The 27,187-nt window shown below is 34.9% G+C and overlaps 1 protein-coding gene across 2 annotated transcripts in view; it reads right to left on the bottom strand.

The window, feature by feature from the left end:
- The window catches only part of ERCC8 (ERCC excision repair 8, CSA ubiquitin ligase complex subunit), a 62,583-nt gene that overhangs the window by 13,274 nt on the left and 22,122 nt on the right, over nucleotides 1–27,187 (bottom strand). For both annotated transcript variants that reach the window (XM_019414310.2, XM_019414311.1), the window contains 6 exons: nucleotides 18,658–18,739; nucleotides 17,542–17,610; nucleotides 16,304–16,370; nucleotides 13,798–13,898; nucleotides 11,896–12,020; nucleotides 3,131–3,328 (listed from right to left, as the gene is read on the bottom strand). In XM_019414310.2, the coding sequence (XP_019269855.1) occupies nucleotides 3,131–3,328; nucleotides 11,896–12,020; nucleotides 13,798–13,898; nucleotides 16,304–16,370; nucleotides 17,542–17,610; nucleotides 18,658–18,739 (642 nt within the window). The remainder of the gene's footprint in view (nucleotides 1–3,130; nucleotides 3,329–11,895; nucleotides 12,021–13,797; nucleotides 13,899–16,303; nucleotides 16,371–17,541; nucleotides 17,611–18,657; nucleotides 18,740–27,187) is intronic.

The raw sequence follows: 27,187 nt of genomic DNA, 5'->3' as shown, positions 1-27,187 counted from the left end.
GCAAGATACACACACACACACACACACACACACACACACACACACATACACACACACATCTCTAAGGTAACTTGGTCAGATAAGTTTACAAGGCAATATGTGATTAAGTATTGCCACACTGGTACAAAGGAAATTCTGTAGATGTTCAAAGAAGAGAGCTTACAAGAGATAGCACTTAAATTAGAATGACTAATAAAGACTTTAATTAAATGGAAAAAATTTGAAATACTTAAGTTTTGGGGATAAGTGTAGGTATTCATTTGGGAAATTAGATTAAAAAAAAAAAAACTCAACATGTGAGACTAACTTGACAACCAGTCCTGTCAATCCTCAATAGTTGAGTATGTATTTCCTTTGAATAAAGAGATTCTCCTATACAATTACAATGTATCCAGCAAAATATAAAAATTCACCATGTATTACTGCCAGCTAATTCTTAGACTCCTTTCAAGTTTCACCAATTGTCTGAATAAATGTCCTTTATAGCAGAAGGGTCCACATTAAAATCACAGGCTAGACTTGGTTGTGATGTCTCCTAACTTTCCTTCAGTCTGGAATAGTTCTTCACTCTTCCCATTGGCTTTCCTGGCATTGACAAATTTGAAGATACACACCAGTTATTTTGTGGAATGTCCTTCAAATTTTCTTGTTTCCTCATGCTTAAATTCAGGTGATGCAGCTTTGTCAGTACTATCACAGAAGGAATATCATGTAACTGGGTTACTAATTTTGATTAATTAAGGTAATATATGTCAGGCTTCTTCAAGATAAAAGTACACATTTTACCTTTGCAATTAATATTTTGCAGGGAGGTACTCTGGGACTATGGCAATATCCCACTCCTCATTAGACTTCCAATTTATTAGTTTACTTACTTATACCTGAATGGATTCATGGATTCCTATTTTAGTCAATGGGTAAAATCCATTATTATCATTATCTATTTTGATGTTACATATATCTTGTTAGATTTTTATATTTATGATAGAATTACTATAAATATCAATTTTGTCTTCAGATAGTACATTCTGTATAATATTTAATTTGGAAAAGGGTTCTGCTGCTAAATAGATGCAAAGTATTATCCTATTTTATTTTTGAGACTTATAATTATTTTCCTTTTCAAAAATCATAATAGATATGATGGGATAAGAGTTGGAAGCTTTCTGATATGCTGTAATGATTCAAATAGGAGTACGCAACACCTAGAGAAATGGTACTAGGAGGCAACTTGCCTCAGGTTCCTGGGTGTCCCAGATTGTCTCAGCTATTCCAGGAACTGGTGGGCATCAGTATCTTGGCACATTTCTAGTCCATTATAGGCACACCTGTTAAGAAGTTCTGATTTGGCGGAAAGCAATAATTTATAGTCAGGATACCCAGTTTAAAATCTTAGCTGTATCTCTATGTGGCTCTGCACAAGAACAGAGGTATAGTATTCTAAGAATTTCTTTGAATAGATAACCATGCTCTATGAATAATTACTTGCAGCTTGGGGCAAGTCTTGTCACTTCTCTGGTGTTTTAGTCTTCTCTCAGAAGTAAAACTAAATTAGAGCAGCACTAATGACAAAAGCCAAAGTATGGAAACAGTCCAAATTTCCATCAGCAAATGAATGGATAAAGAAGATGTGGTGTATGTGTATATATATATATATATATATATATATATATATATATATATACATATATATAATGGAGTATTACTTGGAAATCAAAAAGAATGAAATCTCGCCATTTGCAACAATGCGAATGGAACTAGAGGGTATTATAAAAAGTGAAATAAGTCAGAGAAAGACAAATATCATATGGCTTCACTCATATGAGGAATTTAAGATATAAAACAGATGAACATTAGGGAAGGGAAGCAAAAAGAATATAAAAACAGGGACGGAGACAAAACATAAGAGACTCTTAAATACAGAGAACAAACAGGGTTGCTGGAGGGGCTGTAGGTGGAGGGAATGGGCTAAATGGGTAAGGGACATTAAGGTAGACACTTGTTGGGATGAGCACTGGGTGTTATACATTGGGGATGAATCACTGGAATCTACTCCTGAAAACATTGCAATATATGCTAACTAACTTTGATGTAAATTAAAAATAAAAAAGTAAAAATATTTAACTCTTACATCAGGATACTGACAAATCAGAAGAGATAATAGCCATAGAGTGAGAGCAGGGTCCTGAAGGTCCCTGTTAGTTGCTGGGCTGAGGTATAATCTAGGAGGCCTCAGGAGAGGGGGTAAAGCTAGAGGACACCTAGGGGGCTTGGTGCAACAGCTCTTTAACAAACAGTAAGATATGTATTTGAATATTTTAATACTGGCTACTGGCATACTGATGTGTGCTGGCTGAAAAATAAGCACTGTGTCAGACACAAATTAAGTAATGAATAAACGATTAAGAGCTTTACCAGGTGATAAAATCCTTCCTAGCTCTAATAATCCATAATGTTCATTATATCAGTATTTAATTCTCATGAGCCTCATTTTCTTTACCTACAAAATAGGGAAAATACCAATATTCTTGCTCTATAAGAGACTCATTTAAAGGAACACAGGAGGTAATCTGCGCAAATATTCTCTGAAAAAAATAACCTGATTCCTTGGTAAGATGAAAGAAAAAGGTCAGGATGTTAAAACAAACATCCATAGGTTTTTAAGCATAGGTATTTAAGAAATTATGTAAATTGCATCAACTCAAAAGCAATCTGACTAGCCCCCGGCAGAAAATAAAAGAAAATCTGAGACAGATTCACATATACATAAATCAAGATACAAAAACTATATTTTGCGATTAGACACGTGTATTACAGCTTTTCCCAAAAGACTGCCTGTAAGACATTATTTTAATTTGCTAGAGATTTTCATCTGCCAAATAAATGGAGCCCATATGCAGAAGAAAAGACTTATTTCAGTCAAGTTGCACAATATTATATTGACTCATACAAATATCCCATACTATCTAAAAATTTATCCTATATTATCCTCTATTACATAAACCCTAGCTCAAATGTGGATTAAAAGTATAATTCCTCAGACTGAAATCACAATTTACTCTTTTATATACAACTAGCCTAGCAAGCTAGCTAACTGAACATTTTAAATTCCCTTAAGTAACATTCTTACCTGGAAATGAGACTGAAATACACAGCAGTCAACACTTTTATAATGTCCCTTAAGCATAGTTATCTGTTCTCCTGAGTAAATTGTATAAACAGCAATGGTGCTACCATATGGCACGAAAACAAATTCTGAACTGCAGCCATCGGAGACAGTGAATTTCAATGCTTTTCTACTGTCATTACAAACTTTTCCATAGTTTACCTGTAGGATGTAAAATCATAGCATTACTCATTTCTTAAATCTGAATTAAAAAGACAACCAAAGACTAGAAGAAATATTTACTTAAAATATTATAACATACAACAGAAAGGGCTGTATTAAATCTAAAGAAAATGATCAATGTCCTAATAGAAACAAGGGCCAATGACATAAATGTACATTTCACATAAGAGGAAAATACAAATAGTAAAAAAAAATCCACAAAATCAAATGTTAAGCCAGAACAGAAATAAAATGCAAATTAAGGCAACCTTGAATAATCATTTTATGATTTAGCAAACATTTCCAGAAACCATGAACTAGGGGTGCCTGGGTGGCTGAGTTAGTTGAGTGTCGGACTTTGGCTCAGGTCATGATCTTGCGATCTGTGAGTTTCAGCCCCACTTTGGGCTCTGTGCTGACAGCTCAGAGCCTGGAGCCTGCTTCGGATTCTGTGTCTCCCTCTCTCTCTGCCCCTCCTCTGCTCATGCTCTGTCTCCCTCTCTCTCAAAAAATAAATATACATTAAAAAATTAAAAAAAAAAGAAACCACAAAATACTGCATACTGTTACAAGTGAGATAAACATGTTGGTGGCACTGTAATTAGGCTATTTCTTCTAAAAGGCCAAACGATTTATTATGCAACAAAATACAAAATGTTCTTTATGGGGGGTGGGGTGGGGAATCACCTTTTTATTTTAAAACATTTTTTTAACGTTTTATTTATTTTTGAGAGAGAGAGAGAGCGAGCAGGGGAAGGGTAGAGAGAGAGAGAGCAGGAAAGGGGCAGAGAAAGAGTGAGACAGAGGATCCGAAACAGGCTCCGTGCAAATAGCAGAAGGCCCGATGTGGGGCTTAAACCCAGAAACTGTGAGATCATGACTTGAACCGAAGTCTCACACTTAATTGACTGAGCCACCCAGGTGCCCCTATTTCAAAACATTTTTAATTGTGGTGAAGTACATACAGCATAAAATTTGCCATCTTAACCATGTTTAAGTGTACAGTTAAGTGACATTACATTCATATTCTTGTGCAACCATCATCATCAATCCCTAGAACTCTCATCTTGCAAAACTGAAATTCTGTACCCATTAAGCAAGAAAGATATTCTTACCATTTGACCAAGAAACTACTCCTGGGAATTTATCTTAGGGAAATAATTAAATAGCAAAAACCTATATGCCCAGAGGAATTCAAGGCAGCATTATCTAGAATGGCAAAAATAACTAAAAATAGATATAAATCCCTAATAATGTTATAACAAACCTTCAGTTTATATAGTAATTAAAAACCATAATTATGAAAAATATGCCAGAAATAAGGATAAAACTCATGTGTAAAAAAAGCAGAGAACACAGTGTGTATACAACTGCAACTCTATATAAATAATTATGGATTTAGGACAAAAATTAAAATTCTGCAACTATATGCCAAAGGTGCAAACCCAACAACATCCGCATCTCCTCAGCAATTGGAAATGCGAACTTTCAGCTCCTATCCCAATCCTACTGTACTAGAATCCTCATGTTAACAAGATCCCTGGGTAACCTATAGGCTCATCAAAATGTGAGAAGCTTTGGGCTAAAGAAATTGATAGTCAGGGGGCACCTGGGTGGCTCAGTCAGTTAAGTGTCCGAATTCGGCCTGGATCATGATCTCATGGTTCGTGAGTTCAAGCCCCACATCGGGCTCTGTGCTGACAGCTTGGAGCCTGGAGCCTGCTTCAGATTCTGTGTCTCCCTCTCTCCTTGCCTCTCCCCCATACACTCACTCGCTCTCACTCTCTCTCTCAAAAATAAATAAAAAATAAACATTAAAAAAAAAGAAATTGATAGGTTTACTTCCTGCTGATAATTTAGATTTAGCAGTTTAGGGTAGGTATAAAATGAGTAGCTAATCATTTGAGAATTATGAGCATGAAGATCACCTATGTCTCCCTTTCCTATAGTTAATACTAGGGTTTAGACAGGCAGTAATTTACCTTTTTCTCTTTTCAGAAAGGTTAGTTGGGAGTGTGTGTGTGTGTGTGTGTGTGTGTGTGTGTGCGTGCGTGTGTGTGTATACTTCTATATTAACAAATACCGAGGTCCAAATGGACATGTGCTGATAATATGTGGATACCACACTTGCCTCACCCACCCTTCAGGTTCACATGTGACAGAGATGAGCATACACCTTCAGCTATCCCACCACAGCAGTGGCAAAATGAAACATTAGAATATTAAACTTATAGTCTGGAGACTTGGGTTGTAGAAACCCACTCCATTACCCAACCCCCTGTCACCTTTTCTTTTTCTCTCTCTCTCTTTTTTTTCTTTTTTTGCCCATTATGAGTAATGATAATGAATGATTATAATGATAATGAATGATTATAATGGAGGCTAATGAATGATTTAGCCTCCAAGTTTCATTACTCTAATCTGTTAAATAGAAATAACATCATTTACCAGAGTTACTGTGAAAAACCAGATGAAATAACACATATGAGAACACCTAGAACATAAAGGTATCCAGTAAGTCCCTAGATTTATTAATTCCTATATATATTTAAAAGTACAACATTCTCTCATTTGTGTCTTTGATCATATAGGTGCAACGGTTCATAGAATATAGTGTCATTCTACAAATAGTTGCATGTATAGAAGGAGTGTGGGGAAAAAAACCCACACATCTTCTCAACTACAAACTCTCTGTTCCTGCTAGAAAAATTCTGAACTGCTTGACTGTGATGACCTTATTCACATTCATCAGATGACCTACCTAACTATATTCCTTCTCAAATATGAACTGGGAAGTGATGAATGAGGTACAAAGATTGAACCAGCTCTCTGACACCTCTTTCTTCTTAGGTGTCCCCATTCCAAACCATTCTGCAACTTACTATCCCATCAATCTTCATAAATCACTGCTACGGTCAAATCACTTGTGGACTAAAAATTATCAATATTTTGATACATATTTTGATGATAATTTGGAATTACCAAATTTTCAATACCTGTGGAATAAAGTTCTAATAACAGGTTAAGGAAAGGAGGAATCTATCATTTACTATTGCTTACTACGTGTCATACATTATTCTAGGTGACTGTCTAAAGTTCCCATTTTATGACTATGTATGCTTACTATAAAAAGCAATGTTTGATAAATAGCATGATGTCTATTATTATGAAAGTACTGTAGAGGAAGAGGCTACTTTTGGCTATGATGTGTTAAAGGTGATACATACAGACTTTGAAAAGATTTTGATAGGGGAGGATGATATGGGACTTTGGACAGGCTGATGGCAAATCCAATTCCCTATCTTATGAATCCCTTTTATTGTTCCAGGAAACATACATCTGGTCACTAAATGAATACCTGTAGTGATACAGACTCCATCACAAGGCAGCTCATTTTATTATTAAACAATGATCAGCATAATCATAATAATGATAGGTAACATTTACTGAACATCAACATTTGCTGTAAATATCAAAGTGCTAAATGTTTTACATGTGTTATTTCATTTAATACTCAAAACAATACTATGAGATAGTCAGCATCTCATAAGTCTTTGGGCCAGCAAATGACAGAATCAGAAAGTGAATCTAGACTACACTAATCAAAAACCACTATGCCGCAATGTTTTAAATTATTTTTCCTTCATTCCATTAAGTGATGATCACAATGCATTCTAATATAAGTGAGCACTGGGTACTTGAAGACATCTAAGCAAGACTAGAGGAGTTAAGGAGAAGTTGTGCCTGAGATGAACCCTGAAATCTGAGAAACAGGACAGGAAGGAGAACAGTATTCCAAAGCAAGGTCTGGAGTTTGTACAGCAGAATGGAAAAGCAAGAGAGCAAGGTATTTTTTAAGACCTCTAAGTAGTTCAGTATGGACAGAGAAAAAAAATGGGAAAGTGGCAAGATATAAAGCTGGTGAGTTAGCAGATACAACTTATGAAGGCTTTGTGTGCAACAGGCAAAAGCATTCGGTTTTAATAACCTGTAAGCACTGAGGAAACAATGAAAGACTTCCACTGGGAGATAAATTTGGGACAAGTTAGAATGTTAGAGTAATTAAATGGAGTAATCATGAGGGCCCAGAGTGAGGCAGGAAGGGAAGACAGATATGAAAAAAAATGAAGAAGGAAGAACTAAGGGGATGTCTAATTGATTTAATAGGTGGGATAAAGAGCAGGGAAGAATAAAGGATAGATTCCCAGTTTTAGACATTGGTATTAGTGAATGATAATACCACTATCTAAAACATTCAACACAGGAACAGCTACTATAAATTTTTTGTTCTTTTGCTGTGCCAAAAGCTGTCTCTCTGTAAATTTTCCCTATAAGTATTTGTTATGTTCTCTAAGGCAATGGTTTCCAGAGTACAGTTCACACACCTCAAGAAGCCTGCAAAATAATCCATTAAGGTATTAGAAGAAAACATGAGAATTTCGATTTTTAATCTCATTTTTATTAAAAATAAGAAATTAATCTTTAATTAATAAACCTAGGTTCACGATAGTATTTGTACAGAAGATATAAGTAATAATATATCTACTTGAAGCATGCACTTATATATCTTTTTAAAATTAAAAAAATTTTTTTCCAATGTTTATTTGGTTTTGAGAGATAGAGAGCATGAGTGGGGAGGGGCAAATGGAGAGGGAGACACAGAATCTGAAGCAGGCTCCAGGTTCTGAGCTGTCAGCATACCTTAACCAACTGAGCCACCCAGGTGCCCCTGTCTTTTTAAAATTTAATTTTTTAAAAAATATTTTAAGTAAAAATTTCTTCACTTTCTCAGAATCCTTATACATTTAATACTGCTTATAATTTATCACAAGAATTATTTCCCAAAAATGTTACTCACAGCTGGATTGAAAGAGTGGAAAATGTGACAATGTGGTTTTTATATATCACATTACAAAACAAAAGCAGCAAAAGCTATTGAGGTAGGTCCAGAGCCGTTAGTCACAATGGGGAAGAGGATGAAAAGTATCTCTGAAGAAGTAGAGTATCTAATCCCCAAATCAAAAGTAAAGAAAATTACTCAAAAGACCACATTAAAAAATAAGCTTCAGGGGCACCAAGGTGGCTTAGTCAGTTAAGCTTCCAACTCATGCTTCTGGCTCAGGTCTCATGGTTCTTGAATTTGTGCCCTGAGTCAGGCTCTATGCTCACAGTATGGAGCCTGCTTAGGATTCTCTCTCTCTCCCTCTCTCTGTGCCCCTTCCCTGCTCTTTCTCTCTCAAAATAAATAAATAAACTTAAAAAAAATAAAAATTAAAAATAAGCTTCAGAATTTTCTGAAGAAAACAAATGTATTTACAACCTTAAGGTTAGGAGTAGATTAAATAAACTTTTCTTATTTAACTTATGTCTTTTATCTTGATACTCATTTTTAAGATTTAGAAGTATCTACTGAAGAGCAAAAGGATAATGGAGATGTAAAAGATGAATCCCTCTTAAGAACAAAAGGGAAGCAAAAGAAAAAACAAAGATTTACCTAAAAGATAAAAAATACAGATTCAAAGGGGCACACAAACACCAATGTTTATAGCACCATTATTAACAATAGCCAAACCATGGAGAAAGCTCAAATTGACTTTCCATTGACTGATAAATGGATAAAGATGTGGTACACACACACACACACACACACACACACACACACAGACAATGAAATATTAGTCATCAAAAAGAATGAAATCTTGCCATTTGCAATGACATAGATGGAGCTAGAATGTCCTAAGCTAAGCAAAATAAGTCACTCAGAGAAAGACAAATACCACATGATTTCACTCATATGTGGAATTTAAGAAACAAAATAGATATGAGGAGAGGTGGGAGGAACAGGAGAGAGAAACAAACCATAAGAGACTCTTAACAATTGAGAAAAAAATGAAAGTTGATGGAGGAAGGTGAGTGGGAGATAGACTAGATGGGTGATGGGTACTAAGGAGGGGACTTGTTATGATGAGCACTGGGTGTTGTATGTAAGTGATGAATTATTGAATTCATAAAAGCATACAATGGGTGAAGAGGTTATACCATTAAGAGTACTATCAAAGTACGTCAATGGTACAAATTCTATTGTTGCCAATGGACACAATCCATATATATCTTTTCAAAACTAACAAGGGTCCTAATAAGGCAATATGATACAATACAAATAGTTATTTATGGTATACCTACTATTTAACAGGTACAGTACTACTTTTGACATTCTTTTAGTATCCCTAAAATTATTGTTTAGGTACATAATAACCCCTCTTTACAAGATGGAGACACTGAAACTCTTACCATAGTCCTTCATAATGTCACCTTAAACAAACTGACTAATGTCCCAAATTACTAAATAGCAGGACTAAAACTGGTTTCCAATTCTGTCGGACCATGTTTAAATATTTGAAAACAGCGTGTTTCCTCTGAGAATTGCTTTTCCTGGGATCAATGTCCCCAGTCGTCCTCTGAAGGTGAGTTTCTGGACTACTCTAGTCATCTTTTACTTACATCAAGTCAATTTTAAAATGTATTACATTCTAAACACACTATTCATGAAATGGACTTGCTAGCAAAAACCTATAAGGTCTGAGTATCATCTTCAAGGAGAGAAAATGGAATAAAATCATATTAACAATTTTTATATATATACTCAATACCATTTGTACTTATCACATTCACCTTTGATGCACATGCCAACCTACCTTTCCAAAGTGACCCTATCACTTCTTCACTCAAAGGCTTTTAGTGGCTTTCTATTTCACCCGGAGAAAAAGCCTAAGCCCTTACAAAGGCCTCTAAGCCTATATCATCTGGTGCCTGTTTCTTCTGTTCCTCATCTCCTATTGTTCTCCTCCTTGCTTCCTCTATTTCAACACAAGAGCCTCTTAGATGTTCCCTGGGTATCCCAAGCATGCTTCTGCCTCACAGTCTTTGTATTTTCTTCCTTCCGCAGCCTGGAATGCTCTCCTTTCCAGATATCTGATGGCGCATTCCTTCATTTCCTTCAGGCCAAATGTCATCATCTTCTGAGAGAGACATACTCTGACTGCCCTATGTAAAACTGCAACTCCAACCTCCCAATACTTTCTATGCTACTTGCCTTGCTTTGCTTTGCTTTTCTTCATAGCACTTGCTACAGCTAAAATATATTTTATCCATCCACCTATTTATTGAGTGATGGTTAGATGTCTGTCTTCCTCTCCCTAGAATTAAAATTCCTTGAGGATAGGACTCTCCTATGTTTTGTCTGCTGCTGTATAATACTGCCTGGAAAAGAAGTACTTAATATTTATTAAACAAATGAATAAACTGAGAAAAGAAAGGTGTGACCTGATTAGAAACATGGTACCAGTATAATGAATGGAAGATTTTAAATTAAAGTTTGCAATGCCTGAGTTTCTAGTCTGAGATATGATGCAGAAGCAGAAGTACTTCCTAAAGCACATGAGAGATTAGCAATCTAGTGTAAACAATTTTGATCTTATAGTTAAATTATAATTTAGTAATAAAAGTGGTACCTAGAGTATCTGAAAGAGAATTAGTTAGAAAGGATGATTAAATAAAGAAATATGGAATGGGGCACCTGGCTGGCTCAGTTGGAAGAGCATGTGATTCTTGATCTTGGGGTCTTGAGTTTGAGCCCCATGTTGGGTGTAAAGATTACTTAAATTAATAAATGAAATTAAAAACAAAAAAAAGAAAAGAAAGCAATATGATTAATACCAATACCTACCTTAAAGCATTAGATAAATGCTTTAAAGGGTTTCGTAATTCATTGTTGCAATAGGAGTGGAACCTAGAGTCAAGTTCTGTTGTTTTTTAGCTGTTTTAACTCACACTAGTTATGTATCCATTTATGTCTCATTTTCTCATGTGTAAAATGGGAATTTTAACAGTAACTACTTTCATAATATTGATGTGATGATTAAATAAGACCCTATATGCTTCAGCACATATATTAAATGTTAATTTTTATTAGCACAGTATCTGACATATAAGCTCTTAATAAATATTACCTACTACTATTACCACCAAATAACAAACTTATTAGCTTATTCTCAAAGTTAATAAACCACAGGGATACCTGGTAAGACCCATAATATAAATTTTAAAAAACTATTAGAAATTAAATACCAAGTAAGAATCTAGGACATTTAAAATACATTTATTCTAATATTAAAGTACTATATGTTCTGGTACTATAACACTCATTTTAGGCTGTGTTTACAAGTCATATATAGTATAAAATTAGACTATTTAATCTTATAAGTTTAATTTATATCAATTGTTCTCAATCTTTTCTTCTCCAACATACCTGAGAGTTATGGCACACTCCCATTATGCACAGTGGCTCAGTAGAGCAGTAATTCTCCACTAAATGGGGAGAATGTGGTGGGAGGGTAGTAGGGTGGGTTGTCTTGTGTTATTAGTTCACGTAATGGAAAAATATAAAAAGAAAACTGTGATTCAGAGATAAGAAAAGAGTTAAATCTACAGAAGAACATTAAGTGTATGTCACAGATCCATTTTTTCAATTTGTATTCAAAAGGTTGGAGATACTTAAAATCTCTTACTAGTGTGTTTTCTCCATTGGAACTATTCCAGAGTCTCATTCGATTATCCGTACCAACAGTAAGGAGGTGAAGCCCATCACTTGTAAAACATAAGCCATTAACTTTCCCATTATGAGCAGTGTTTGCTGCAATGAAAAATACAATTCAGTTAATCAGTTCTTGTATTCAGGACACACTTAATGCTTCATGATACAGTTATTTAAACATATTAATATAGGACAACTCTCTGAATTGCTTAAAATATACAAGTTGATTATGTTTCAAATTATTCATCCCTGTGGATTATTTGAATACAGTAAGCTATATAAATTAGAACCACAAAAATAGAGAAAAACAGGAAAACCAAAAAGGAAAATATATATTGCCAAATATAATTATATTGCCAAATATAATTTTTCTTAAGAAAGTAAGCTGTGCTATCAAACTCAATTAAATGCATAGCCTGACATTAAAATTTTATTTTATTTTATTTTTTAATTTTTTTAATGTTTATTTGCTTTTGAGAGAGACAGAGACAGAATGCGAGTGGGTTAGGGGCAGAGAGAGAGGGAGACAGAGAATCCGAAGCAGGCTTCAGGCTCTGAGATGTCAGCACAGAGCCCGATGCGGGGCTCGAACTCACAAACCGTGAGATCATGACCTGAGCCAAAGTCGGACGCTCAACCGACTGAGCCACCCAGGCGCCCCCTGACATTAAAATTTTAAATTAAACACTTTTCAAATTTCTTTTATACTAATTCTATTTTTAATCTAAAAATCACTCCATGGACTATTAAAAATCAATAATACTAGTATTTACAATTAAAAATACTTTTTTTTTAAAAAAATGTTTATTTTTGAGAGAGAGAGAAAGAGAAAGCGCAAACAGGGAGGGCAGAGAGAGGGAGACACAGAATCCAAAGCAGGCTCCAGGCTGTGAGCTGTCAGCACAGAGCCCGACATGGGGCTCAAACTCATGAGGGGTGAAATCATGACCTGAGCCAAAGTGGGACATTCAACTGACTGAGTGAGCTAGGCACCCCCGAGTTTTTTTTTTAATGTTTATTTATTTTTGAGAGAGAGAGAAAGAGAGAGCACAAGCAGGGGAGGAGCAGAGAGAGAGGGAGACACAGACTCCAAAGCAGGCTCCAGGCTCTGAGTTGTCAGTACAGAGCCTGATGTAGGGCTCGAACTCATGAACCATGAGATCATGACCTGAGCCAAAGTCGGACGCTTAACCGATTGAGCCACCCAGGTGCCCCTAAAAAAACAAAAAACTTTAATAGGGAAAGAATACCTCTTCTAGTTTCAACCAAAATTTGTATTGCTGTCAAAATGATCAACTTTGAGAAAGCATAATTCTCAATAGCTTAATTTAATTACAAAGATTATTAAAACAATCATAAAATTGTATATAGTTCATTCTAAGATTTTTCTAGTCTGGAACTAATTCTGAATCAGAATTTTATCCCATAAAGATATTAAATTCTATCATAAAAATGCAACTGAGGTACTTTGTCACCTGGATAGCAGCTGACACATTTAACACAACTTGCAAATTTTATTCTCATACAACAGTCCCAAAATGTTACTATTCCTTCAATTTACTGTAGCTTCCTAAGGGGCACTGAATTTGTATTAGCTGACCTCACTGGAGGAAAAAAACAAAAGTAACTAATTCAGAAAAGTTTCTGCATTTGAAAATTTAGGAGATGAAATGTCCTGCTTCTTTGTATCTTGAAGAAAAACAATCGTGATTTAGTTATGTACATTTAGAAATGGATTTACTATGAATGACTTTTGACTTTTTCTAAATCATAAGATTTATAATTTGTCAAGAGACATTAATTAGTTTCAATTCAAAATTTTCAATATAAACATACTATCATTAGCATGTTTCTATATTAATGTATTCTTCATTACCTGATTCAACAGCTTGTGACTTTTTTCCATTATGCTGATCAAGAGTAAATAAACATCCTGATGCTCTCCTGACATCCCATAATTTTACTCTGCTGTCAGCACTAAGAAGAAATAAATGTTACACTGACATATAAAGGTAGGACAGTGACTACTCTTGCACCTAACCTTTCCAGTATTATGGCACACAGAGGTCTCAGTATATCAGTGCAAATATATTTGTATATTTGGGTTGTTGTATTTTGCCTTTTCATCTAATATTCAAAGTCAATAGTAGCAAAAAGCAGTGAAAAACATAGAAAAAAAAAGGTAAACTTTTTTACATCACAAGGACTGAATTCTGCTGGAATTCTGCTGGACTGAATTTTTATGATCATGTTCCTCCTCCAAAACTGGACAGCTTTGGAGCTGGTTCCTTAGCAAGTTTGTTACTACATCTTTTCTGTTCGTTATTCAAATGTTTTCTGACAATCAAGCAGGTAACTAATTTTACTTTTGTTTAAGAATTCATTTGGCATGAATCTGGTGTTTCCTGTTTTATGAAAAAATTAAGGTGGATAATGACAATATATTTATATTTGGTTTCGTATACGCAAATCTATCTTTGCCACATATTCAAGAACTAAATTTAATATCTCTTAGATATCAGACCCTTGTATTTATCTCAAGTAAGTGAAAAGAAGAAAGGCAAAATACCATGATCACACATCAATTTCAGCTTCTTTTAAAGATCTGTATTTTTTTTTTAAGTTTATTTATTTATTTTGAGAGAGAGAGTTCGTAGGCAGGGGAGGGGGGAGGAAAGAGAGAGAGAGAGAGAGAGAGAGACAGACAGACAGACAATACCATGCAGGCTCTGCACTGTCAGTGTGGAGCCCAATACAGGACTTGAACTCACAAACTGAGAGATCATGACCTGAGCCGACATCAAGAATCGAACTCTCAATCAACTGAGTCACCCAGGTGCCCCATCAATTTCAGCTTCTAAACTACACCTAAAGAAAATGTAAATTAGTTTAACTGATGCTATCATGTTCTCAAAAGAGACCTCAACAATATTCTAACCCATTGGGTTTATCCAAGCCCCTTTAATTAGAAAAAGCAATACAATGAATTTTATAGGGGTACTTGAGTGGCTCAATCAGTTAGGTATCCAACTCTTGATTTCAGCTCAGGTCATGATCTCATGGTTCATGGATCGCACCCCACATTGGGCTCTGAGCTAATAGCACGGAGCCTGCTTGGGATTCTCTTTCTCTCTCTCTGTCTCTCAAAATAAATAATACACTTAAAAAAACCCCTCAATGCATTTTTAAAGCCTATTTCTAACTTACAAATCTTTTTTTTTTTTACATAGATACAAGGCTTAAATCTTCCTATAATCTTGATTCTTTTCACAGATCACCATCAAACCTAGCTGATTAGAATAGCAAGCAAAAAGCTAGCATTTCCCATTTTCAAAATGGTTTTCTTTCTTTACAGCTGGAGAAGGTCTGCAATGGGATGAGTCTGAGGATTTAAGTATTTTCTGAAACAGGTAAGATTTGGACATATCTGGTTCCTAACGCCAATTACTAGGTCCATCTCATACTGATTCAAATTTCTGGTGTACTCTGAGAATTGAAAGCCTCTTTCTTAGCTTCCCTATGAGTTGAGGAAAACCAAATTAGGCATAAACAACAGAAATCCACCTTAGTATGGACCCACCAGCACCTAGCCCCCCACCTTCACACCTCATTAGCCAGCCTTGTTACAGCCACATCCTAGACTTGTTCTACTTCAGAAAGCACAGATTTCTTTTTTTTTTTTAATTTTCTTTTAACATTTATTTATTTTTGAGACACACACACACACACACACACACACACACACACACACACACAGAGGGTGAGCAGGGGAGGGGCAGAGAGAAATGGAGACACAGAATCTGAAGCAGGATCCAGGTTCCAAGCTGGGGCTTGAACTCACAAACCATGAGTTCATGACCTGAGCCAAAGTCAGATGCTTAACCAACTGAGCCACCCGGGTGCCCCCAGAAAGCACAGATTTCAACATTACATTCTGCAAACTATTAACAGAAGCTTCTCCGGGAACTAAACTGCTTGGTATAGGGTAGGCAGTTATTAAATATTAGCAAATTGAATCAACAAATAAATGTTGAATCAGATTCAAAATAATTCTGTATTAAAGGAAATGAATAGAAATGCTATTATTTTTAAATTAATAGTCTTATACTTTTGTAGAAAAAAATGACACAACACAGTTGTTTTATAGGTAATACTAGTAGATTTGCATTGCTACAGAGATTTTCTTGTTTTCTCTGACTTAAAGGGTGAGCACCTTCAAGATAGACAGTGATGCAAAGGAAGATTTCTTATGGTGATATGACATAAAAACTCAATTATTTTAAGGACCTAATTAACAAATAAATATACATCTCATATAAATAGTGTTCTCAAAATTCTTATCATTAACTATGAACTTTGAAACCAAATAATTTGCATGTTACCTTGCAGTTGCCAAGATATATTCACAACGTGGCGACCAAGAAACTGCCAATATTTCTTGTCTGTGACCTGCAAATACAATCGTATGAAACGTCCTATAAAATACTTGAAAAATCAAAAGATACACTGTAATTTAAATATCTCTGATTTTGAAGAAAGTAAAGACTATTAAAAATAAATTGATATGATCATCACTTTTTCACTTTTATAATCTGTTTAAATATTAACATGAAGTCTGTGGGGGCATTTCTCACACATGGTAACTTATTATAAATGGCCTGGTTTTGCACTGGAAAGGTCAGAGCAAGCGAGTATTTTTTTTTAATAGTTGTTAGATTAGAAAGTAAAGGCATTAATAAATGATAGATCTCAAGCTCATTTACTTTTATCTACAACAAAAAAACACTGCAACAAACCACTCAAGATAAACATTCTAGAGAATAAAAATGGTTTCTAACTTTTCAGAAAGTTGTAATAGAAAAAGTTTTCTAAATTCATGATTGTAAAAAGCATTTATGTAAAAAATTTTTTCTAGAAAGCACCGGTGATAAGTTCATAGGATAACTTCAGCATTTTAATTCACTTTTGCCTAAACGAACTATTCAAACTAGATATTTTCATCTACCTTACATTATTAGAAATTCATTATAAATGTAAAACAAATGCTATCCATCTGACCAAGTTCTCTTGATATATTATGTGCTTCTAGAGATAAATAAAAATATATATTTCTGAGTTACATCCCATCTTTTCATTGTTTAGAATCAGATGGTCTAATGCTGATAAAAGTGGGAAAAATATTTAAATTAATATATGTTAACCAAAATGATTATTTTACTGCCTTTTTCTAAAATAGTTGCAATAAGGGGAAAAAAGTACCCAAATATTAAGAATGTTTAGTTAGCCAGAACAATATTAAACAATGCTCTTAACACAAATGTACCAATATAAGTTTCATAAATATATATATTTTTTAAATGCAGAAATAAGACAAGGTTTTCAGCTAGACTTTCCATATCCTTTGAGCTTACCCTATGGCCATTGTTTATATAAATGTCTCCTCAATAGTTCAGTTTTATAAGAATAAAGCACAGAAGGATCTTTATCTCCTTGTTGACTTTTAACAACTAGCACAAAATACATCAGTCATGTCAACCACAAAGAATACATTGTTAGTAATGTTTCTTTTTATTGAATGGTTTACTCAAAGTAGTTGTTGTTTCAAATTAAAAAAAAATACCCTGTAAAATGTGGGAACAGGATCCAGACTTTAAGTCACAAAGTTGTACTTTGGGCCCTCTAGTACCGACTGTAAAAACAAAAACAAAAATGGTTTAAGATAATTTTATTATAAATCATCACCAAAAGGAAATAAGAAGCTACCGTTATGAATCATGACATTTTCACTGCATCCATGTAGAAATCTAAAAAAAGTATGCTAAAGATATACTTCAAATCATTTTTAATGCTTATAATTAGAAAATTTAATTGCAGTTATAACTTACTACAAGGAGAACCCTATTATTGTGTTATTTTTTAACATTTAATTGTGAAGTAATTATAGATTCAAGGGAAGTTGCAAAGATAGTATACAGAAAGACCCTGTGTACCTATCACCCTTGTTGTTCCAATGGTTGTTATATGAGGTAAAACTATACTACAGTATCAAAACCAGGAAATTTGTATTGCTGCAATGTGTATGTATGTATAATCCTAGGCTATTGTATTATATCAAGTCATTTTTTAATACCTTAGTTTTTCCATAGTACTGATATGCTTCCAATCAGAAACTCTGGACACAGACTGAGTGGACCTCAAAGACAAGTTAGTGTCCAACTGTTCTTCACAGATGAAACAGCTAACTGGCATCTTGAGGTGAAGATGTTCATGCAATGCCACACAAATAACAGAATCACAGAGACCTGGTATCTGATACCAGAAAAACATTTTTTCTTTCTCACACATGAGAATTCTTGTTGCACGTGCTTTCATAAAAATGGATGTTTAATTTTAATAACAGTCTTAGATTAAAGGAATAATTTCCATTTTTGCACTGTGTTGAATTTAAAAAGTTGCTAAAATTTGTTCATGTACAATCTTTGAAGCTTTGGTGGGTGAAAAGTAACTCCACAGGGAATAGAAATGTGCTTTCTTAATCTTTGAATCCTAGCCACTAGCACAGTGCCCAACTTACACAATAACTGTAAAACTGAATGTCAAAATGGCATATACTTAAGCTTTTTCCTTTTTTTAAAGAACTGTGATATTCACCTGGGTTAAAATGTCAAATCAGAAGTAGGTATTAAAAGGGAGCAAGTTTCAATACGTTGAAAAGCAAAAAAGGACAGGTACAAACCTGCTACCAAACAGTGCTTGGTGGCAACTGGAGACATATGATGACTATAAACTGTTTCTTCAAAATTAAATATATCTGCAGTCTGATAATCAAAAGACATTTAAAAAGTTAAGTTCTAATTATAATCACAAAAGCAGTTAACTTTCTATTTACTTATTCCCAGATTATCAGTAATTTTTAAATGACTGTTAGCAATTTATTTGACTTAAAGCATAAGAATTTTTTAAGTAAAAAACCGATTAATCTAATTTAGTTTTATTATATTATTTTTTTTAATGTTTATTTTTGAGACAGAGAGAGACACAGCATGAGCAGGGAAGGGGCAGAGAGAGAGGGAGACACAGAATGTGAAGCAGGCTCCAGGCTCTGAGCTGTCAGCATGGAGTCCGACGCGGGGCTCGAACTCACGAACTGTGAGATCATGACCTGAGCTGAAGTCGGACGCTAATCGACTGAGCCACCCAGGCGCCCCAAAACCTATTAATTTTAAATCCTTTGTTCTTTATAACACTCTTGTCCCTTTAGTGAGAAAAATAGTTTTTTGCTAATAAATTCCAGACATTACGGAGACACAGCCAATGGCTCACCATCTTCTTCTCCACTCCATTCAGGGATTCTTCTCCACTCTATTCAGGGAAACTTCATAATATGTACACAGGTCATCTAGCCAGTATTCTGCCTCTCAGTCCCACACCCCAGACACCCTCATCACCTAGATTTGTTCTTCCTTTGAAATCATACATTTCATGTATGTTACATGTGACCACAATCTTCCATCATTTTCAGCTTTATTTTTCCCAACTACTTCTAAGACACCGAAATAAAACCCAGAACTCCTATCAGTTCCTCTTGTCTTTGCTTTTTGTCCCCTTCTTCAGCTTGGATTCCAAGGTTCAATTCTTCAACTGCCAATATCTTCAACTTCAACCCTGGATGACTAAATGTTTGCCTTCTTTGAACCTATATCCAGGACAATCTACACCAGAGGTCAGCAAACTTCTTCTGTAATCAGCACACTGTAGTATATATTTTAGGGTTTAAGAACTACTACTCATTTCTGTCATTGTAGTGTCAAAGCGGCCACAGACAACAAATATGTGTTGCAATAATGCTTTATTTTACAAAAAGAGGCCATGAGCCCAGATCTGGCCTATGGGCTACTTAGTAAGCTAACCTCTGCTCTACCCAAGAGAAAAGAATCTTCTAGTATGGCAAACTGGCATCACTATAAAAGATCATTCACCTCAACTGGGCTTTCAGTATTGACTGCCAGTCCTACCATATTTTAATACTATTCCCTGCAATATTCATAGCTCTTTCAAACTTCCATTCTCCACAAACATGGCCACTCGATCAACTCTAACCAGCAATCTGACCTTTTATTACAAAGAGAAAACAAGAAGTCATTCAATGAGAATTCTCTTAGTGTCTTATCAACAAACCCACAAACACATTTGCTTCCATCTATCCTTTTTCCTTCTTCATTCCTGTTATCGTGGAAAAATCATCCTTTCTCATATTTAAAGTTACTATCCCCACCTGTGCTTAGATCCCCCTCACCACTGTCAGAAATCTCGCTCTATACATAATCTCCTCTATCTCCAAGATATCTATAAACTCTCCCTTTCTACTGGCTCATTCTCAACAGCATTTAAAAATATTCATGATTTGGGGCGCTTGGGTGGCTCAGGCAGTTAAGTGTCCAACTTCGGCTCAGGTCATGATCTCATGGTTCGTGAGTTTGAACCCCACATCGGGCTCTGTGCTGACAGCTTAGAGCCTGGAGCCTGCTTCAGATTCTGTGTCTCCCTCTCTCTCTCTCTGCCCTTTACCTGCTTGTACTCTGTCTCTCTCTCTCAAAAATAAATTAAAATATTTTAAAATAAATAAATAAAAATGTTCATGATTCTCTTTTTATATATATAAAATGTTTAAATGTTTATTTTTGGGAGAGAGAGAGGGAGAGAGAAGAAGGGAGGGAAAGAGCGGAGGAGAGGCACAGAGAGAGGGGTCACGGAGGAACCGAAGCAGGCTCCATGCTGACAGCAGAGAGCCCAATGCAGGGCTTGAACTCACAAACTAATCAATCACAACTTGAGCTGAAGTACGATGTTCAACCAATCGAGCCACCCAGGCGCCCCCATGATTCTTTCATCTTAAGAGTAAAACAAAAACCTTTCATTCTATATTCCTCCTAATTAATCTTTCTTCTTCAAATCCAAATTTTGGCCATCTTTGACTTCCTATCTCCCACATATTTCTCAACTCAGCACAATCTTATTTTTATCTATACTACTCCAATTCACACTACTCTTCCAGTTATCACTGATACCTGCTGTCATCAAGCATAGTCTTCATCTTACCTAACCTGTCAGTATTATGAAACACAGCTGGATACTGCATTTTCCTTAAAACAATCTCTTCTGCAGGCTTCCATGATACAACATAGTCCTCATTTTCCTCTTAACACTCTCTGGCCACTCCTCTTCATTGTCTTTTGCAGGCTTTGTTTGTTCCTTTTCCTGTCTTATTAACCTTGTCTTCCTCATGGTTTTGTTCTATGCATTCTTCTCTTCAACTGCCACTTATATGGTATTTTCAGTGCAGACTACCTTCCTAAATAGCAGGTATCTATTTAGGATTATCTTCATTTGGATTTCCTGTGAATCCTTCAAATTTAACAAATCTAAAATTTAACTCAACACCCACCTAAACCTTTCTTTATCTTAGTAAATGACAATATAATCTACCCAACTGCCCAAGTTAGTGAACTTGAGGATCATTCTTTTTTTAAATAACAGCTTTATTGAGCTATAATTAACATACCACACAATTCATTCAAAGTATGTACTTGAGCAGTCTTTAGTATATTCACAGAGTTGTGCAATCATCACCAAAATCAATTTTAGAGTATTTTTATCACCCCAAAAAGAAACCCAATTCCCAATAGCAGGCACTCCCCATTTCTCCCTACCCTCTGCTCTAGAAAACCACTAATCTACTTTCCGTCTCTATAGATTAGCCTATTTCTTGACATTTCATAGAGATGGAATTATACAATATGTGGTCTTTTGCAGTCTTTCATTTAATGTAATGTTTTGTCTTCCTTTTTTCATTTCCTTTAGCATAATGTTTTCTTTTTTCTCTTTCCATTTCATTTACCATGATGTTTTTAAGGTTCATCCACACTGCAGCATGTATCAGTACTTCACTTCTTTTTATTGCTGAATAATATTCTAGTTTATGGCTATCCAGCTAATCAGTTCATGAACATTTCATTTATTTCCACTTTTTGGATATTTTGAACACAAACTCATTGTTCATGAGTTCGAGCCCTGCACTGGGCTCTGCACTAACAGCTCAGAGCCTGGAACCTGCTTCAGATTCTGTGTCTGCCTTACTCCCTATCCCTCTCCTGTTTGTATTCTCTCTCTCTCTCTCTCTCTCTCTCTCTCTCTCTCTCTCTCAAAAATAAGTAAATAAACATTAAATGTTTTTAATGAATAAGATTCTTGAATATATTCAACAGTATTTATTCAACTGTTACATGTTTGAACTAGGGATTCAACTGGCATGCAAAATAAACACTGTCCCTGCCCTATTGCAAGGAGCTTCAGTTTATCAAGAAAAACAAATGATTAAACAAGAAATAACAGTAAAGTCCAAAAGGGACTATAACAATGAAAGTGTACAGTGTTTTAGCAGGGCCACATAACCTATAGAGAATTCACAGAAGTCTTTCCAGAGCCAGTGATGCTCTGGCTTTTCACTGAGATGAAAGTTGATGAATAGAAACTGGCCAAGTCCAAAGAAGGAGGATGAGACTTCTAGTCGAGGGAACAGCATGAAGAAACTCTTTCGGGTAACAGTAAACATGGCATTTTAAAAACCAAAAGATGCTAAGTATGACTAGAGTGCCAAAGAACAGTGGCCAGAGATAAAGCCAGAAAGGCAGGCAGTGTATGTATCATGAGGGACTGAGGGACCTTATAAATATTAAGTAGGCTGAATATTTTCTAGGAAAAAGTAAGCTTTTAAAGCAATGGCAAAAAACGAAAACATCAAATTGGCATTTTAGATATGCTGCCAACTGGTTAGAAGGTGGCCAAGAGGAGGGTAAAGAGACCAGGTAGGAGGTTGCAATAATCCAGCATGAGTCAGCAGATCCTGGCTTGACTAGAGTAATGGCAATGGGATAAATAGATATGAGAGGTTATTTACAGAGAATTGACAGAAATTGCAAGTTGATTAGCTAGCTATCAGGACTAGTGAAAAATCAAGAATGGCCTCCAGGGAAATGCAAATAAAAACCACAATGAAATAACCATTTCGTTCGTATTAGAATTGCTGAAATCAAGGCAGACAATAAGTGTTGAGTAGGATGCAGATAAACTGGAACCCTCATAAATTATGGGTGGGAATGTAAAATGTTTTGGAAAACAGTTTCTCAAGGGTTAAGCATAGACTTAGCATATGAGCCAGCAATTCCACTCTGTGGAAAACATAACTCCACACAAAACTTGCACATTATGAACATTTGTTTGTAGTGGCACTCCAGAATTTTATTCATTTTTAAAGAACATGGCCTGGATACTGACATCTGTATTTTCTGATTTATGTTCCATTATGCAAAATTCTAAGAAAACTCAGAACGAGAAAAAGTTGTTCTCTATCCTAAAGTGTTATAGAGAAGACTGTAGAGAAGATATCCCTTTAAGCCATATCATATGCTCAAGCTAGAAAATACACTTATGGAAAACTCAGATGAAGTAAAGGTATGATAGATATGTAATTAGTGACAGGGACAGAGAATGTGGAAAAGGACAGTATCACACCTTCTTTATCTTTCTTTGTACCAAGGAAGAAATTATTTGTATAAGAATTTATTTCTTATTGGATACTTTCAAAGTTCTTGTTAATAAAATGCTTTGTCTATTTCAGACAGAATTATGAATGCATGAAATACTATTTTGAGTTGGCAAAAACATTTACGTTCTAAAGAAGTCAATGTTAATGAAAGAAAATGCAAACGTATGGCTTATTAATTTTAAAACGATACTGTTAACTGAAGTGTAACAAACATACAAAAAGGTCGACAGATCATAAGTGTACAGTTCAATGAATTTTCCCAAAGTAACCACCACCTGCATTATAAGATAGAATATTATGAACATTACATTACTAACACCCCTAGAAGGCTCTCTAGACCCCCTTTAAACCCTCAACAAGAAAGACAATCACCATACAGACCTCTATTAATCTAGATTAGTTTTGTCTATTTTTGAATAGGAGTTATATATTAGGCACTCTTTTGTGTCTGGTTATTTTGTCCAATGTTATATAAAATTCATACGTTTTGTTGATAAAGAAGTGAGTGTACCCTTGTCAATGCTGGACAGTATTCCAGTGTAAAATTTGACAGATTTCATTGGACTGTTACTGGACATTTGGGTTATTTCCAGTTTTTGGTTATCATGAACAGTGCTGCTATGCGCAACATTATAAATGTCCCTTGGTGAACATATGTATGCATTTATATACTCAAAAGTATATCTTTAGGGTAACAAGATATCCACATATTTGGCTTCATTTGATAACAAATGTCTACCAATTGTAATCTCATCAGCAATAGATACACTTGTCATTGTTATCAGATCCTTTAATTTTAGCCATTCTGGAGGGTATAAAGAGTTATTTCATTGTGGATTTACTTAAAATATCCAGGTGCTCAATTAATAAAGACAAATGCATTTATTTATTGGCTATTTAGATACCCTCTTATTTGAGGTGTCTATTCTAATGCTTTGTGTCAGATATATCATCTCCCACTTCATGGTTTACTTCTTTACTCTTAATGTTTTTTGATCAGTAGAGCTTCCTAATCTTAATGTAGGTGAATTTATCAATTTATCTCTTTTTGGTTTAAACTTTGTTTTTATCTATCTTGAGTCATGAAGATATTTTCCTATAAGCTTTATTATTATTATTTTTATTTTTACACCTGTCATCTACCTAAAATTGCTAGATTTCTTTTCTGTCTGGTGTGGGGTAAGGGTCAAGATTAGTTTTTTTATAGATACCTGGTTGATCCAGCACAATTTATGGAAAAGACCATCATCTTCCCAATGCACTGTAGTGCTACCTGTGTCATAAATCAAATGACTGTATATGTGTGGGTGTGTTTCTTGATTATCCTGTTCCACTGTTTTGTTTTTCACTTGTACTGATCTCACATCAACTTAATTAGTGTAATTAATTTACAGTAAGTCTTAGCTGGTCACCTTCCATAAAAGAATCTGAAAATTTTGATTACAAGTGCATTGATTCTATAGATTCTTGGTAAAACTGGTATGTTTACAATATTGAGCCTTCTAATTCTTTTTTTTTTTTAATGTTTATTATTTTTGAAAGAGAAAGAGAGCAAGCAGGGGAGGGGCAGAGAAAGATTCCCAAGCAGGCTCCATGCTGTCAGTACAGACCCCGAAGCAGGTTCGAACTCATGAACCACAAGATTATGACCTGAGCCAAAATCAAGAGTCAGACACTTCACCAAATGAGCTATCCTGGGACCTCTGTGGCTTCAAATTCTTCAATATAGCATATCCCACCATTTATTTAAATCTTAATTTCTGTCACTAATATTCTCCAGTGTTCTGTGTGGTGTTGAGTGGTCTTGAACACTTTTCAATTTTTTAATAGGTATATGATTTTTGATGCAATGGTCAATAATAATACTTTTGAAATTTCCTAATTCTTTGTGCCTAAAATTCAGAAATGCAACCGACCTTGTATCCAGCGGCTTTGACAAATTTACTCATATTAATTTTAGTAATTGGCTAGAGATTCTTTTGGATTTTCTATGCTCATAATCATGTCATCTATGAATGACAATTCAAATTCATTTTATTTCTTTCCTTTGCCTTATTGTATTGCCTAGGACTTCCACTATAATATTGGACGCAGGAGATAATAGAGATAACTCAAAGGAAAAGCTTTCAATAACTTACCAACAAATAAAATGTTTGCCATAGGTGTGTTTTTTTAAAAGTAGATACCCTTTACCAAATTAAGGAATTTGTAAGTTAAGAATTTTTAAAGAATCAGGTGTATTGACTTTTATTACAAAGTATGATTTTCTTCCTCAACAAACTAAATATAGAGGCAAAGTATCTCAACATAGCAAAGAATACACACACACACACACACACACACACACAACAAGCCCACAAACTAACATTATGCTCACAATGAAAAGCTCAAAGTTTTCCTTCTAACATCAGGAACAAGAAAAGGATGCCCAATCTCACCACTTTTATTCAACATAGTATTAGAAGTCCTAGCCAGGGTAATGAAACAAGAAAACTAAGCAAAGAGAGGTGCCTGGGTGACAGAGTTGGTTGAGCATCCAACTCTTGATTTCAGCTCAGGTCATGATCTCATGGTTTGTAGGAAAAAGCACAGAGCCTGTTTGGGATTCTCCCCCCTCCCCCCTTTCTTTCTGCCTCTCCCTCTCTTGCATGTGTGCACACACGCATCCTCTTTCTCTCTCAAAATAAATTTTAAAAAAATTAAAAAAAAAAGAAAAAGAACAGCACAGAAATTAGAAAGGAAGTTTTAAACTGTCTCTATTTGTAGATGACATGATAATATGTATAGAAAATCCCAAAGAGTCCATTGAGAAATTTTTGAACTAATAAGCAAATTCAGTAAAGTTTCAGGATATACAATCAATATACAAAAATCTGTCATGTTTCTATACAGCAATAATGAACTATCAGAAAAAGAGATTAAAATAATTCCATTTACATCTGCATCAAAAAGAATAGCATACCTAGAGATAAATTTAACCAAGGAGATAAAAGATACATATACTATAAACTATAAGATATTGATGAAAGAAACTAAAGACACAAATAAATGAAAGGATATTCCATGCTCACGGCTTGGAAGAATTAACATTGTTAAAACGTCTATACTACCCAAAAAATCTGCAGATTAAGTAGAGGTGCTATCAAAATTCCAAGAGCATTTTTACAGAAATAGAAAAAAAATGCTAAAATTTGTATGGGACCATAAAACCCCAAATAGCTAAAGCAATCTTGAAAAAGAAGAAAAAAAGCTATAGGTATCATACTTCCTGATTTCAAACTATTTTACAAAGCTACAGTCATCAAAACAGTATGGTATTGGCATAAAAACAGACACACTGATCAAGAGAACAGAATAGATAGCCCAGAAATAAACCTATGCATATATGGTCACTTAATTTATAACACGGAGCCAAGAACCTAAAATGCAGAAATGATAATCTCTTCAGGAAATGGTACTGAGAAAACTAGACAGTAACAGGCCCAAGAATAAAACTGGACCACTTTCTTACACCATACACAAAAATAAACTCAAAATAGATTAAAGACTTGAATATAAGACCTGAAACCATAAAACTCCTACAGGAAAACAAAGGCAGAAAGCTCCTTGACATTAATCTTTGGGAGATGATCTTTTGGATTTGACTCCAAAACCAAAGGTG

Source organism: Panthera pardus, unplaced genomic scaffold (genome assembly GCF_024362965.1).
Source record: "Panthera pardus isolate Hobbes unplaced genomic scaffold, ASM2436296v1 HiC_scaffold_2, whole genome shotgun sequence".
In the NCBI taxonomy this organism is placed as follows: domain Eukaryota; kingdom Metazoa; phylum Chordata; class Mammalia; order Carnivora; family Felidae; genus Panthera; species Panthera pardus.
This window is presented reverse-complemented; position numbering and strand designations above follow the sequence as displayed.